Genomic DNA, 12,139 nt, shown 5'->3' with positions numbered 1-12,139 from the left:
TTCATCATAATTAGATAATTGTGTAGTTTTAAATTCTCTGTTGTATAACTAGTTAGTTGTATATGTATATCTGTAATTCATTATATATACTCAATAATAATGAGAAGCATATTCAAGAGAAAGTAATTGTTACATCTATGAACCATATTATGCTTATAAATTATTTTTAATAACATATCAATATTTTAATTATCTACTTCAATTTCTACACAACGTACAAAATTCTTTTTCAATAGAAGTTAGCAAGGCGATGAAAACAAACCCTATCAAATGTTTATACATCATTTATTATCACATTCTCGTTATATACACCTAAAATATGCATCACTAACTTTCACACTTTTTCGATGGAGAACATCCCTTATAATAGGTGGATCACAGTTAAGAAAACTCTATTATTGGAAATTTTTGCCTCCCTAAAACCATTGATGTTTGGCCCAAATTCTAATAGTTACTTTTATACATTTGTGACGTTTTCAACCCTTATATTATTACTTTTCTCATGCATTTGTCCTCTTTCTTTCTTTAAAGTGTTAAAAACCATCTCAAAAGTTTGTCTTTTTCACATTGTACCTTTGACAATGGCACAATACACAAAAATTCTTAAAAAGAAAGTCAAGTTAAGAGCAATGAACATGATTTTAAAGTTGAACGACTAAATAGGATATTTGGAAACAGTTGAGGGACCATTTATGTAATTTACTCAAAACAATGTCCGGCTTGATCCGCACCCTATTAATCAGCAATTCAGCTAAAATATTTTCTGAATGTGAGGGATAAAATCCATGGAACCCGCGAAACCACGGATTGCATTCCTCATAATCTCAATAGTAGTAATAATTTCCGATGGTTTGATCTTTAGAGGTTTAGCAGAAGGTGTGACTTTTGACGAAGCAAAACAGCTGAGAGATGAGGTAAGAATTTTTCCGTATTCATTTATCTACCCATGTGTATTGTTCATCCATTTGATATTGTTAATGTTAAAAGCTGAAAACATTGATGGTGATTGGTGATTGTTGACCTAATTCACATTTTTTTCGAACATCCCATGTTCTTGATTTGATAATCGGGAAGAAATTATCGTTTCGCCTAATTGCCTTTTGATTCGTTATATATCCCTCCTCTGTGGACATTCTGAAATTAATGAAGATTAAGAACATGTTTGATTCATATGAGAATATGAAATTCCTTATAATGAACGGAAGGTTTTTACTTTTTAGTAGATGAAGTCTAGTTGGGGTTTGGGTAAATTGAAACCCTTTCTGAAATATATTCTGATGAACTGGTTTATGATAAGAAACTCTTTGAGAAGGGTGTCTTTACTCTTTACTCTTTACTCTTTACTCTTTAATTTATGGTTTTATAATAAAACTTGTATCAAAAACTAGAAAAATTGAAAGCAATTCCTTTTTGTGATTTAGGTTAGTGGAATGTTTTATCATGCATTTGATGGATATATGGATCATGCTTTTCCAAGAGATGAGTTAAAACCTCTATCATGTGAAGGAGAAGACACACTTGGTGGATATGCTCTAACATTGGTAAGTAACATGATAACATCTACATTCTTATTAATATAATTTCATTTTCCTCTTTTTTTATTATTAAAATATATATATATATATATATATATATATATATATATATATATATATATATATATATACTTATGAATTTACTATAATTTCGCCAGTGCAGATTGACTCCTTAGACACTTTGGCTTTACTTGGTGACAAAGATCGATTCACTTCTTCTGTTGAATGGATTAGTAAAAATCTTAGATTTGATATTGTGAGTATCATGGAATTAGTATTATTTTTGTATATTTGATTAAGTAATGAAAAAAAATGTTTTGTATTTATTTACAAATTTTCAGAACAAGACAGTATCCTTATTTGAAACTACTATCCGAATTGTTGGTGGTTTGCTTTCTGCTCATCTCATTGCAAGTGATTATGCAACGGTATTAATTCTTAGTTTTTAAATTTTAATTTTGTAACATGTCTTTTTTTATTAAATTTAAAATTACTTTTGAATTAAAAGTTTATAACAATTGTAGGGTATGCGTATTCCTTCATATGATGATGAACTCCTTCATCTTGCTGAAGATTTAGCTCGTAGATTATTACCTGCATTTGATACTCCAACAGGTTTTTTTTTTCTTTTCTTTGCATTTAATATCATGTTTTGCTAAAAAAAATAGACATTTTTTAAAAATGAATATATATATTTTTTCTGATCTTTTTGAAGCTATTTACTTCAGGAATTCCATTTGGATCTGTTAATTTGTTGCATGGAGTTGATGAAAATGAAAGTAAGGTATGGATTTGTTTTTTTTTCTCTTGCTACCTTGATTTTTATATTTATCATCACATATAATAAATTATTTTAGGGTTAATCTAAAAAAAGACCTTATATTTTGCGTTTTTGCCTGAAAAAGACCTTGTATTTTTCCCAAAAAGCCCTCAACTTTGTATTTTTTTTTCTTCCAAAAAAAACCCTCAACTTTTTTAGTTTTTCTCGAAAAAAACCCTCACATTTTACAATTTTTTTTGTAAAAAATGAAAAATACAAGGTCTTTTTCAGGCAAAAAATTAAATTTGAGGTTTAATCTGGAAAATATAAGGTCTTTTTTGAGATTAACCTGTTATTTTATGAAACTGTTAATGATTTTTATATTTATCATTAAGTCCTAACCTTTTACAAATTTGTCCTCATTTATTTTTTCTTGAATCCTTTTTTAAAACATCCTTAATCTAGACATTACTTTAAAAAAGAACTATTTCCTCTTTAAATTTAAAACTTTATAGATTTGTTTCTCTTCAAATTTTCCTTATCTTTTAAATTTTTATAAAATATTATGACACTACAGTTTTGTTTTATTTAGATAACATCAACAGCTGGTGGAGGCACTCTGACATTAGAATTTGGTGTTCTTAGTCGATTAACAAATGATCCAAGTAAGCCACTTTTTTTTTTCACAATTTCCAAAAATAAAATAAATTTTTCTCTAAATATTTTTTTTTACAAGTTCTTAACATAAATCAATAGTTTAATATACATAACCTCTTCATCTTGTAAAATGCAACAATTTCCATTTTCAAATGTCTTGTATTTATTGCAACCTCTTTATATTCCACTCTGATTATCTAAAAATGTAAAATTTTGTCCAAAAAGTTGTATTTTTATAAATTTAATCAAACACTTCTAACAAACTTTGGGCCCACATGAGAAGTTGAATCTTGCATCCTTTTCCTTAAATACTTTTGATTACAAAGTTGCACAAATTGTGATTTTTTTTTTTTAATTTTTAATTTTTTTTTTTTGTAGTTTTTGAGGAAGTTACAAAGAATGCAGTTAGAGGAATATGGGCAAGGCGTTCAAGAATAAATTTAGTTGGTGCTCATATTGATGTTTTCACTGGAGAATGGACACAAAAGGTAAATAAATTATTATTATTATTATTATTATTATTATTATTATGAAATGTTAAAATTAAATGCAAGAAATAGCAACCTACTTTCATATATTTTTGTATTACATTTTTCTTTTTCTTATTATTGTTATTTTTATTATAGCTTTGTATTTGGATTATTAAACAACAAAATCAATGAAACTACATTGCTATTTCTTGCATTTAACCTTTGATTATTTTTTCATCAAAACATAAATTCATGTATATTTGCTCCTTTTTTTTTAATCATATGAAATTTCTTTCAGGATGCTGGAATAGGGACAAGTATTGATTCTTTCTATGAATATCTATTGAAGGTAAAGTTGATAAAAATTAATAGATATAAAGCATAAAGCATAAATTTTTTTATATTCAAGAAATAAATATCCCTTCAGGCATATCTACTATTTGGAGATGAAGAATATTTATACATTTTCCAAGAAGCTTATGGAGCAGCTATGCACTATCTTTTTCATGACCCTTGGTAAAATATTACATTTTTCACTTTTTTTTCTTTATATATATATATATATATATATATATATATATATATATATATATATATATTTTATAAAAAGATAAATTCATACATGATGACAATTTTTAAAGATGTGTAGGTATGTAGAAGTCAACATGAATTCTGCTGCACTTGTTTGGCCATTGTTCAATAGTCTACAGGCATTCTGGCCAGGTCTTCAGGTAAAATAAATATTCATTATTTATTATTATTATTATTATTTTTTTATAAAGTATTATTATAAGTCACTCAAAGGGTAGTTTTGTAAATCTGACTACTGAAATTGGAAGGTTTTAGCTGGGGATATTGATCCTGCTATTCGAACACATACAGCTTTTTTTAGTGTATGGAAAAGATATGGATTCACTCCAGAAGGCTTCAATCTTGCATCTTTTTCTGTTCAGGTAACTTAACTTGTATCTTTATGCAAAAGGGTAATTTCGTCTTTTTGTGTTTTGAAATTTGAATTGATCTACAGCATGGTCAGAAGAGCTACCCACTGCGTCCAGAACTTATAGAGAGCACATATTGTCTATACAAAGCTACCAGGGATCCAAGGTTTCATATATAATTTTATTTTTTCTAATTTTTGTGAAAAAGACGTGAATGCCCTTCTCATCCTAGAAAGTAAGATCTGTTGTGTATGAAATAGTATGGTGGTGTTATAATACACAAAAAAAGAAAAAAGAAAAAATGGAAGTATGTTGCTATTTTTTGCTTGGATTCACCCAAGAATAGGGGGCGAGTTAAAAGACGAGAATGCCCTCCAAAATAAGCCTTTTTGTGCAGGTATCTTGATGTAGGAAGAGACATTGTTACAAGCTTACAGTATGGGGCCCGCTGCACTTGTGGATATTGTCACATATCAGATGTTGAGTTTCACAAGCAGGAAGATCACATGGAGAGCTTCTTTTTAGCCGAAACGGTATCAAACATAAACATATGATGAAATTACTTTTTTGCCCCTAGCCAGCTGTTTGTTTCACTTTCACATGACATTACACTGTCTTGTACTGTGTCTGGCATACTCTGGAGTAGGACTCTCGACTAAGACTAATGAATGGCAATGGGATAATAATAAAAACTGGACTCTTTTGTCCCATTCAAAAAAGACATAAATGCCCTCCTCATGATGGATATTGACATTGTTTGATGCTGTGTAGGTCAAGTATTTGTGGCTTCTTTTTGATTTGGCTGCTGGCCCAGATAACCTAGTTGAAAACGGGCCCTACAAGTGCGTTTCTTGAATTGCTTCACACTGTTTAAACTTTATGTTATAAAAAAAGGGTATTTCTGACATTTAGCCTTTTAATTTTCATCTACATTGATTCCATTTGCAGGTATATTTTTAGCACTGAAGGCCACCTCTTGCCTATGACACCAAGAATTTCTTTAGCCCATGAACAATGTTTATATCTTGGGGCATATTGTCAAACCAATAATTTTGGACAAGAATACCCTCGGTCTTATATCTTGAAAGATGACATGCAAATGCAAGCTACTAATAATAGTCGATTTCAAAGAAGTCTTGGTTCCCCAAGCTATGTGACTCAATATGGTCTCTATAAAACCACTTCAATATCTGGAATTATCAAGGTTAGTATTTTCTATTTTTATCTTTAAAGAAATGAAAGTAGAAAACTATGATAAACAAGTGAAATTACTCTGTTAATTCATTTCTTTTAAACGAATTAACATTTTTATAAAAAAATAAAAATAAAAATATGTTTCAGGGGCTTTGTCCTGGGCTAACTCATGAGCAAAAGTACGGTTTATCATATGTTCCTTCACCACCAACAGTCCATGAAGATGGGCCCACGGCCCAAACAGAGAATGATGCTGGTCAAACCCAGTCAATGGTGATGCTTCATGTGTCAAATCAGGTCAATCAGGAGTCAACTCTCACCAATTAAAACTAGTAAATTTGTTAAAGTGTGATTCAAAGTATTTAAATTTGTAGATTACAATACATCGATTTTGTGATATTGGGCGATTAGGTGGATTTTATGCCCTCGTGTGTTGTATATTAAAACTATTTTTTTTTTTTTTTTTTTTTTTTTTTTTTGTGTTGTTTCACTATTTGGTTCAAACATTGAAGTTATGATTCCTTAATATATTTATAAAAGAAATCTTAGTTATATCATATATAAGATATTTTTAACATTGGACGATTTATATTTTAACTTCTACAACATGGTGTAGTTACAAAGATATTAAATAAGAATAAATGTCCATTTGAAATTCTCATGTAACATGTAAACATCCTTAATTGGTCGTGTCACATATGAAATTCATTAATATTCTAACATATGTAAATGCTAACCTTACTAGGAGATACTGATCTCTAACCTCGATTAAAATGTTACTAGTTTAGTAATTACATTCATCAAAATGTCTACGATGTCTTTGTGAGATGTTGGTTGTAATATTCTAACATATGTAAGATGATAAATTCATTTACGCCATGAATGGGTTAAAGGAATGAAATATATGGGAAGATGTGATTTACGTGAGGGTTATGATATCGAAAATTGTCCTATTTGCAAGAGAAACATTTTGTGTATTGTTAGATCTATGTGCTTCGAATGAACATATGATGTACGTGTCAATAATGATCGTGTCTGTTAACTTGTTAACTGATTAATGAAATAGTTAGTCTTGTTTAAGGATGTACAAATAAATTTTAATTTAATACCAGATGTCAAATATAGCTAATTTTAAAGATTATTTAGTTGGGCCTTATTTTGATTTTCATGAAGGTTGTAATGATTTTTCTTGACTTTTTTTTTTGTCTTGTACTGCATTGCTATTGATCCACGATTTAGTTAGGTCCGGTTTTATAGTTTTTGTCCAGAAAAGTGTTTTCTGAGAAAGTATTGTATGGAAAAGTTTTGACTGGGAAAAAGAAATCATGTTGTTTGATTATACATCTGATTGAATATGCTGAATGATGAAAAATGACAATATTACATTGTTTTCTATATTGTGATGGATGAAGTTGCTGAATAATAATAAATTCTCATAAAAAAAATCAAAATTACACAATAATCATTTAAAAATCCAAATAGATGTCGATTAAGTTGTTTTTAGTTTATTCTTTTTCATATTGATATTACGTTGTTATTCTTTCTAACGATTATAACTTTTTTTATAACTCAACATGTGATTCTTGACCGGTTTATGTCTGATAGTGATGGGACTAGAGATGAGCATATGGACCGGGGAACCGGCCGGAACCGGTACCGGAACCGGAACCGGTCGGGCCGGGACCGGGACGTTATTTTTGTGGATTTTTGGAACCGGGAACTGGTAGGAACCGGAACCGATTTAACCGGAACCGGTAGAACCGGCAAAAACCGGAACCGTATGATGCTATTTTTCAAGGAGTGGTTCCAACATTTGAAGACACGACAAGAACCGGTAGGAACCGGGAACCGGTAGAACCGCCGGGCCGGTTCGGTTCTTGATTTTGGCCGAAGCCGGTTCCCCAGTCCGGTTCGGTTCGGGCCGGTTCGGTCCTTTTGCTCATCCCTAGATGGGACGGATGGTTTTTTTAAAAAAAAAATATATTAGGATGATCGTGGTGTGGTCTATAAAAATGATTAATTGAATAAAAATTAATTAAAAGAAGTTAATAGTCCAATAAAGTAATATTTATTTATATAGAAATATTATATAGTTATAAATAATATTTATTAATATAATAGAATTAATCCATAAAAAAGAAATAAAAAAAGAATTATTTAAAAGAAATTAATAATCCAATAATATAATATTAATTAATACATAAATATTATACATTAAAAATAATATTTATTAATATATAATAATCCAATAAAAAATTTTAAAAAATATTTAAAAGAAATTAATAATCCAAGAAAGAAAGAGGCAAAGTTTGGGGTATAATTGTCTTTCCAGCCTCTTTAGCCTTGAAAGATATAGTTTTGGAGTTTTCTGGAAAATACATATCTTACCAGAAAAGACATATTTTTTTGTGCATATCAAAAAGTCTTTCCGGTCCATTCAGCCAGAAAGATCTGTTTAGAGCTGGAAAAATGTCTATCAAACGGAACCTAAGTTAGAGACCAAACGTACAAATTACTTGAAACCATAGGAACCGTTCGTGTAATTTACTCTAATTTTATTCTCTCTCTCTCTCTCTCTCTCTCTCTCTCTCTCTCTCTCTCACCCCCCCTATGTGGAAGTCCTTGATAAACATCAAGAAAATAAACCCAAATATAAAAATAAAATGTAAAAATATAAACATAATGGGTTATTCGGAATAAATCCAAAAAAAAAAATGTAAAAATGTAAACTTAATGGGTTATTCGGTTAACCTAAAAAAAGTTAACGAGTCGAAATCGAAAAAATGTCTTTATTCGATTAACCAATCGAACCGTATAACCAAACCAATTGACCAAAATCTCTATTTGGTAGGATTGATCCTGAAAATGTGTGGGGTGCGACCACACGTGACATGTGTCATGAAGAGGTCCAAACTTTTTATTATCTACTAGAAGTAGAAATATAGGAATCAACTATATAAATTTATATCGGATATCCGTCTATAAAGGCCCACATCGACAAATCAACGACAAAATTAATTCCCTGAAGCAACGAAATTAGCTTGTCACAAAAACTGTGGAATTAGATGGCTTCTGTCTCAATTTTGTCGATGATTATTTCTAAAAGAGCAATTGTTTTTTAATCATAGTCACCGATATAACTAATGGTGATATATTACGTGTCAAATCTGATCTATTTTGCTGATATATAAAATACTATATTTAAACACCTATTTTTTTTACTTTTCGCGAAATACTTTTAAGTCAATGAAGCAATGAAACCAAAGCCTATTATAAACAAAAGAAGTTTTTGATTTTTTTTAAAGAAGTGATTAAACGGAAGTTTTCGCCAATGAGGTCTAATAGTGACCGGACGGACACACATTCCAATTTTTCCCTCCCAATGATTTTTGGGGAAATGGTGTTGAGTTTTATCCATATTCAAAGTAGTGAAATCTCTTAATAGAAAACTGGGTTGTTAATGATTTTATTGTTATCTTTTCGGGAAAGGATTGAACCCAGGTTCGTTGTGTGTTATGAGTTATGACATACTAGCAGTGGCGGACGCAGACTGTTTTAGTAGGGGTGTCCCTCGTACTTCAAGCGGGTGCACCTAATTAAAAAAAAAAAAAAAATTTACACTGCGTGCCGGAAATTGAGCAGTGGCCCGGGACCCCAAATGCCCTACATAGGTCCGCCACTGCATACTAGCCTATCAGATGTCACTACCCGCTGTACCAAACCGTTATTAAAAAAAAGGAGAAAAGAAAAAGTATTCTAATATATGTATGCCGACACCACGATCTCATACAAATTTAGAGTACCATAGTAAAAGGACAAATATACACCATAAATTCCAATAACACATATGCTTCAAAACAAATGAATAAAATATATAGTATTTAAGAAATGTAGAGTCCAAAAGAACCCTAACCCTAATGTCAAGAAGTGACAATACAACAAAGGGACCACACACATGAACCATTAAAATACAAATACCATCCACAATCAAAGCTCTAAATACGAATTTTTAGTGCCGAAAAACCGACTTTGGAATCTTATTTCCATTCTTTTTAAGTTAATGTAAGACAAGATGATAAGATTCGGGCACTTTGTTAATTAACACTATTTTAAAAGAGAGACATGATAAAATTCGATCGGACAAAATTAGTGTATTTTAAATTGTAAGCAAATTGATTATCTTAATTCTCATCAAGGAGCCATCCTTCTATAAATAGTTTGCTTATCATGTATATTTTTATTTTATACTAGGCGAATACCCACACGTTATGCAGAATACAACAATATATTTGAAATCTTTACAAATATATTTTTTAAAATATATAAATGACGTTGTTGTTAGCTATTATATAATAAATCTAATAATAAGTTGGTATAAATATTGTTCGTTTTGAATTATATGATAATGTAGATATCTTTCAAAAATCTATAATCTCAATTGTCTTAATGACTTTTAACTACGGGTTACTCATGAATAAAAATAAATATAATATATGGTTTAATGATATTTATAGTTGTTGTTATGATTAATTAATTTAAAAAAGTTTATTTTTTTTAAGATTTTAGTTTCTATCATTGTAATTATTTAAAACATTAAATATTATTTTTGTTTTTAAAGGTTACAATATAAGTTTTGTATATAATATTACATGTAACTATTTTTGTTGTAAGTTATTTAAAATAACATATTTGAAAACTTTTAATTATTTTAATTTGGTTTTAGAAATTTAACCTTTTTAAAATTTATTTGATGAATATTGTTAGTTTCTTTGATTGTAGTTATTTAAAACAACAAACATTGTTTTTTTTTTATTATTTTTTTTAAATTTAACATTATAATTTTTTATATAATATTACTTTTAACTATTCTTATTGTAAGTTATTTTTAAGCTGCTTATTTGAAAATTCTTAATGATTATAAAAAATAGTTTTCAATGTTTTTTTTTTTGTTAATTTAGGATTACATTTTAGGTTTAACACTATAAATTATAACTTTTAACTATTTACTAAATAGTCTCTTGATTTTTTTCAAGTTTAACTAAAATTTTGATTTAAGTTAATCGTTTAATCTTATATTGAAATTAATAATTTAACTATTTTTCATAAAATCGTAAATTATACAAAAGTTATGACTTTAAAATGACAATTACTTACATACGACAATATATGTAAACTAATAAGTTAACTATAAGATGTTAAAAAGTTAAAGTCATAATTTTATAGATAGAAGTAAAATATGATATTTTAATATAGTAGTTTTAGTTAATTTATGATTAAAATTTAGTTTTTTTATTAGTTTAACATTATTAACCAATTTATAATAATTATTAGAAAGAAATTGAAAAGTCATGGAGGTTTTAAATGTATGTGGTGCAAGTAAAAATGTCTCTTTTATAAGTATACTAGACGAATACCCGCGCGTTGCACAGAAACACCTATATAGTTGAATTTGATATAATAATTCGTATACTAAATTGATATAATGTATTGATTATTTTGAATTATATAATAATATATACATCTATTATAACTGCATAATCTCAACCGTTTGAATGACTTCTACCCGCGAGTTACTCATTAATAAAATTAAATATAATATATGGTTTAATGTTATTTATAGTTGTTGTTATTGTTAATTAATTTTTTAAAAATTATTTGTTTAACGTTTTAATGTCTATCATTATATTTATTTAAAACATCAAACATTGTTTTTTGATTTTAAAGGTAATAGCATAATCATTTATATAGAGTTATATTTAACTATTGTTATTGTAAATTATTTTAAGCTACGTATTTGAAAACTTTTAACAATTATACAAATATTTTTAAGAAATATTTAGTTAAATTGAGATTATAATTCAGTTTTTGCATTTAGCACTACAATTTATCACTTTTAACTATTCACAAAATATTCATTGCATTTTTTAAGTGGAACTGAAATTTATATTTAAGTTGATACTGTAATGTTATATTTAAATTAACAATTTAAGTATGTTGTCCAAACTGTTAAAAAACTGTAGCTTTAAAGTGATAATGGTTTACATACAACAACATCTTAATCTAATAAATTAAGTATAATCTATTAAAAATTAAAGACATAATTTTATAAGTATAAGTAAAGATGTTATTTTAATATTGAAATTTAGTTTATTTATGATTACACTTTAGGTTTGATATTTATTTAACCTTATTAACCAACTTATAATCATTATTAGAAAGACACTACAATTTATCACTTTTAACTATTTACAAAATATTGTTTGGGTTATTTAAGTTAAACTAAATTTTATATTTAAGTTGATCCTGTAATGTTATATTTAAATTTATAATTTAAGTATTTTATACAAATTGTTCAAAAGTTGTAGTTTTAAAATGATAATAGTTTAGACCCAACAATATATTAAAACTAATAAATTACGTATAATATGTTAAAAATTAAAAAACATAAATTTATAAGTAAAAGTAAATATATTCTTTATTGAAATTTAGTTTGTATATGATTACATTTTATGTATGAAGTAGATTTTTCAAAGAGAGAACTTTGTATATATATTCTTAAATATAATTTTATCTTGTAATAAT

The 12,139-nt window shown here is 27.8% G+C and overlaps 1 protein-coding gene across 1 annotated transcript; it reads left to right on the top strand.

Moving 5' to 3' along the window:
- The first annotated feature begins 764 nt into the window (after positions 1-764).
- Positions 765-6,017, top strand: LOC145053216 (Glycosyl hydrolase family 47 protein). The gene is made up of 17 exons (XM_079001213.1): positions 765-914; positions 1,422-1,541; positions 1,699-1,791; positions 1,877-1,963; positions 2,060-2,150; positions 2,264-2,319; positions 2,888-2,960; positions 3,331-3,440; positions 3,721-3,771; positions 3,850-3,938; positions 4,072-4,153; positions 4,262-4,375; positions 4,450-4,529; positions 4,761-4,896; positions 5,135-5,205; positions 5,312-5,567; positions 5,705-6,017. The coding sequence occupies exons 1-17, from the start codon at positions 786-788 to the stop codon at positions 5,882-5,884; spliced, it is 1,818 nt and encodes a 605-aa protein (XP_078857339.1). The 5' UTR covers positions 765-785; the 3' UTR covers positions 5,885-6,017.
- Positions 6,018-12,139: the final 6,122 nt, after the last annotated feature.

This window comes from Lactuca serriola, chromosome 5 (genome assembly GCF_051521515.1).
Source record: "Lactuca serriola cultivar US96UC23 chromosome 5, Lser_US96UC23_V15, whole genome shotgun sequence".
NCBI lineage: Eukaryota > Viridiplantae > Streptophyta > Magnoliopsida > Asterales > Asteraceae > Lactuca > Lactuca serriola.
Note: the sequence above shows the minus strand (reverse complement) of the source record. Positions and strands in the feature narration are given on the sequence as shown.

What these genes read in the sequence shown, in the direction of transcription:
- LOC145053216 (XM_079001213.1), top strand. Translation starts at nt 786, where the DNA reads ATGGAACCCGCGAAACCACGGATTGCATTCCTCATAATCTCAATAGTA. An exon ending in TTGATGAAAATGAAAGTAAG is followed by an intron (nt 2,320 to 2,887) that starts GTATGGATTTGT and finishes TGTTTTATTTAG; the next exon opens with ATAACATCAACAGCTGGTGG. An exon ending in TTGCATCTTTTTCTGTTCAG is followed by an intron (nt 4,376 to 4,449) that starts GTAACTTAACTT and finishes ATTGATCTACAG; the next exon opens with CATGGTCAGAAGAGCTACCC.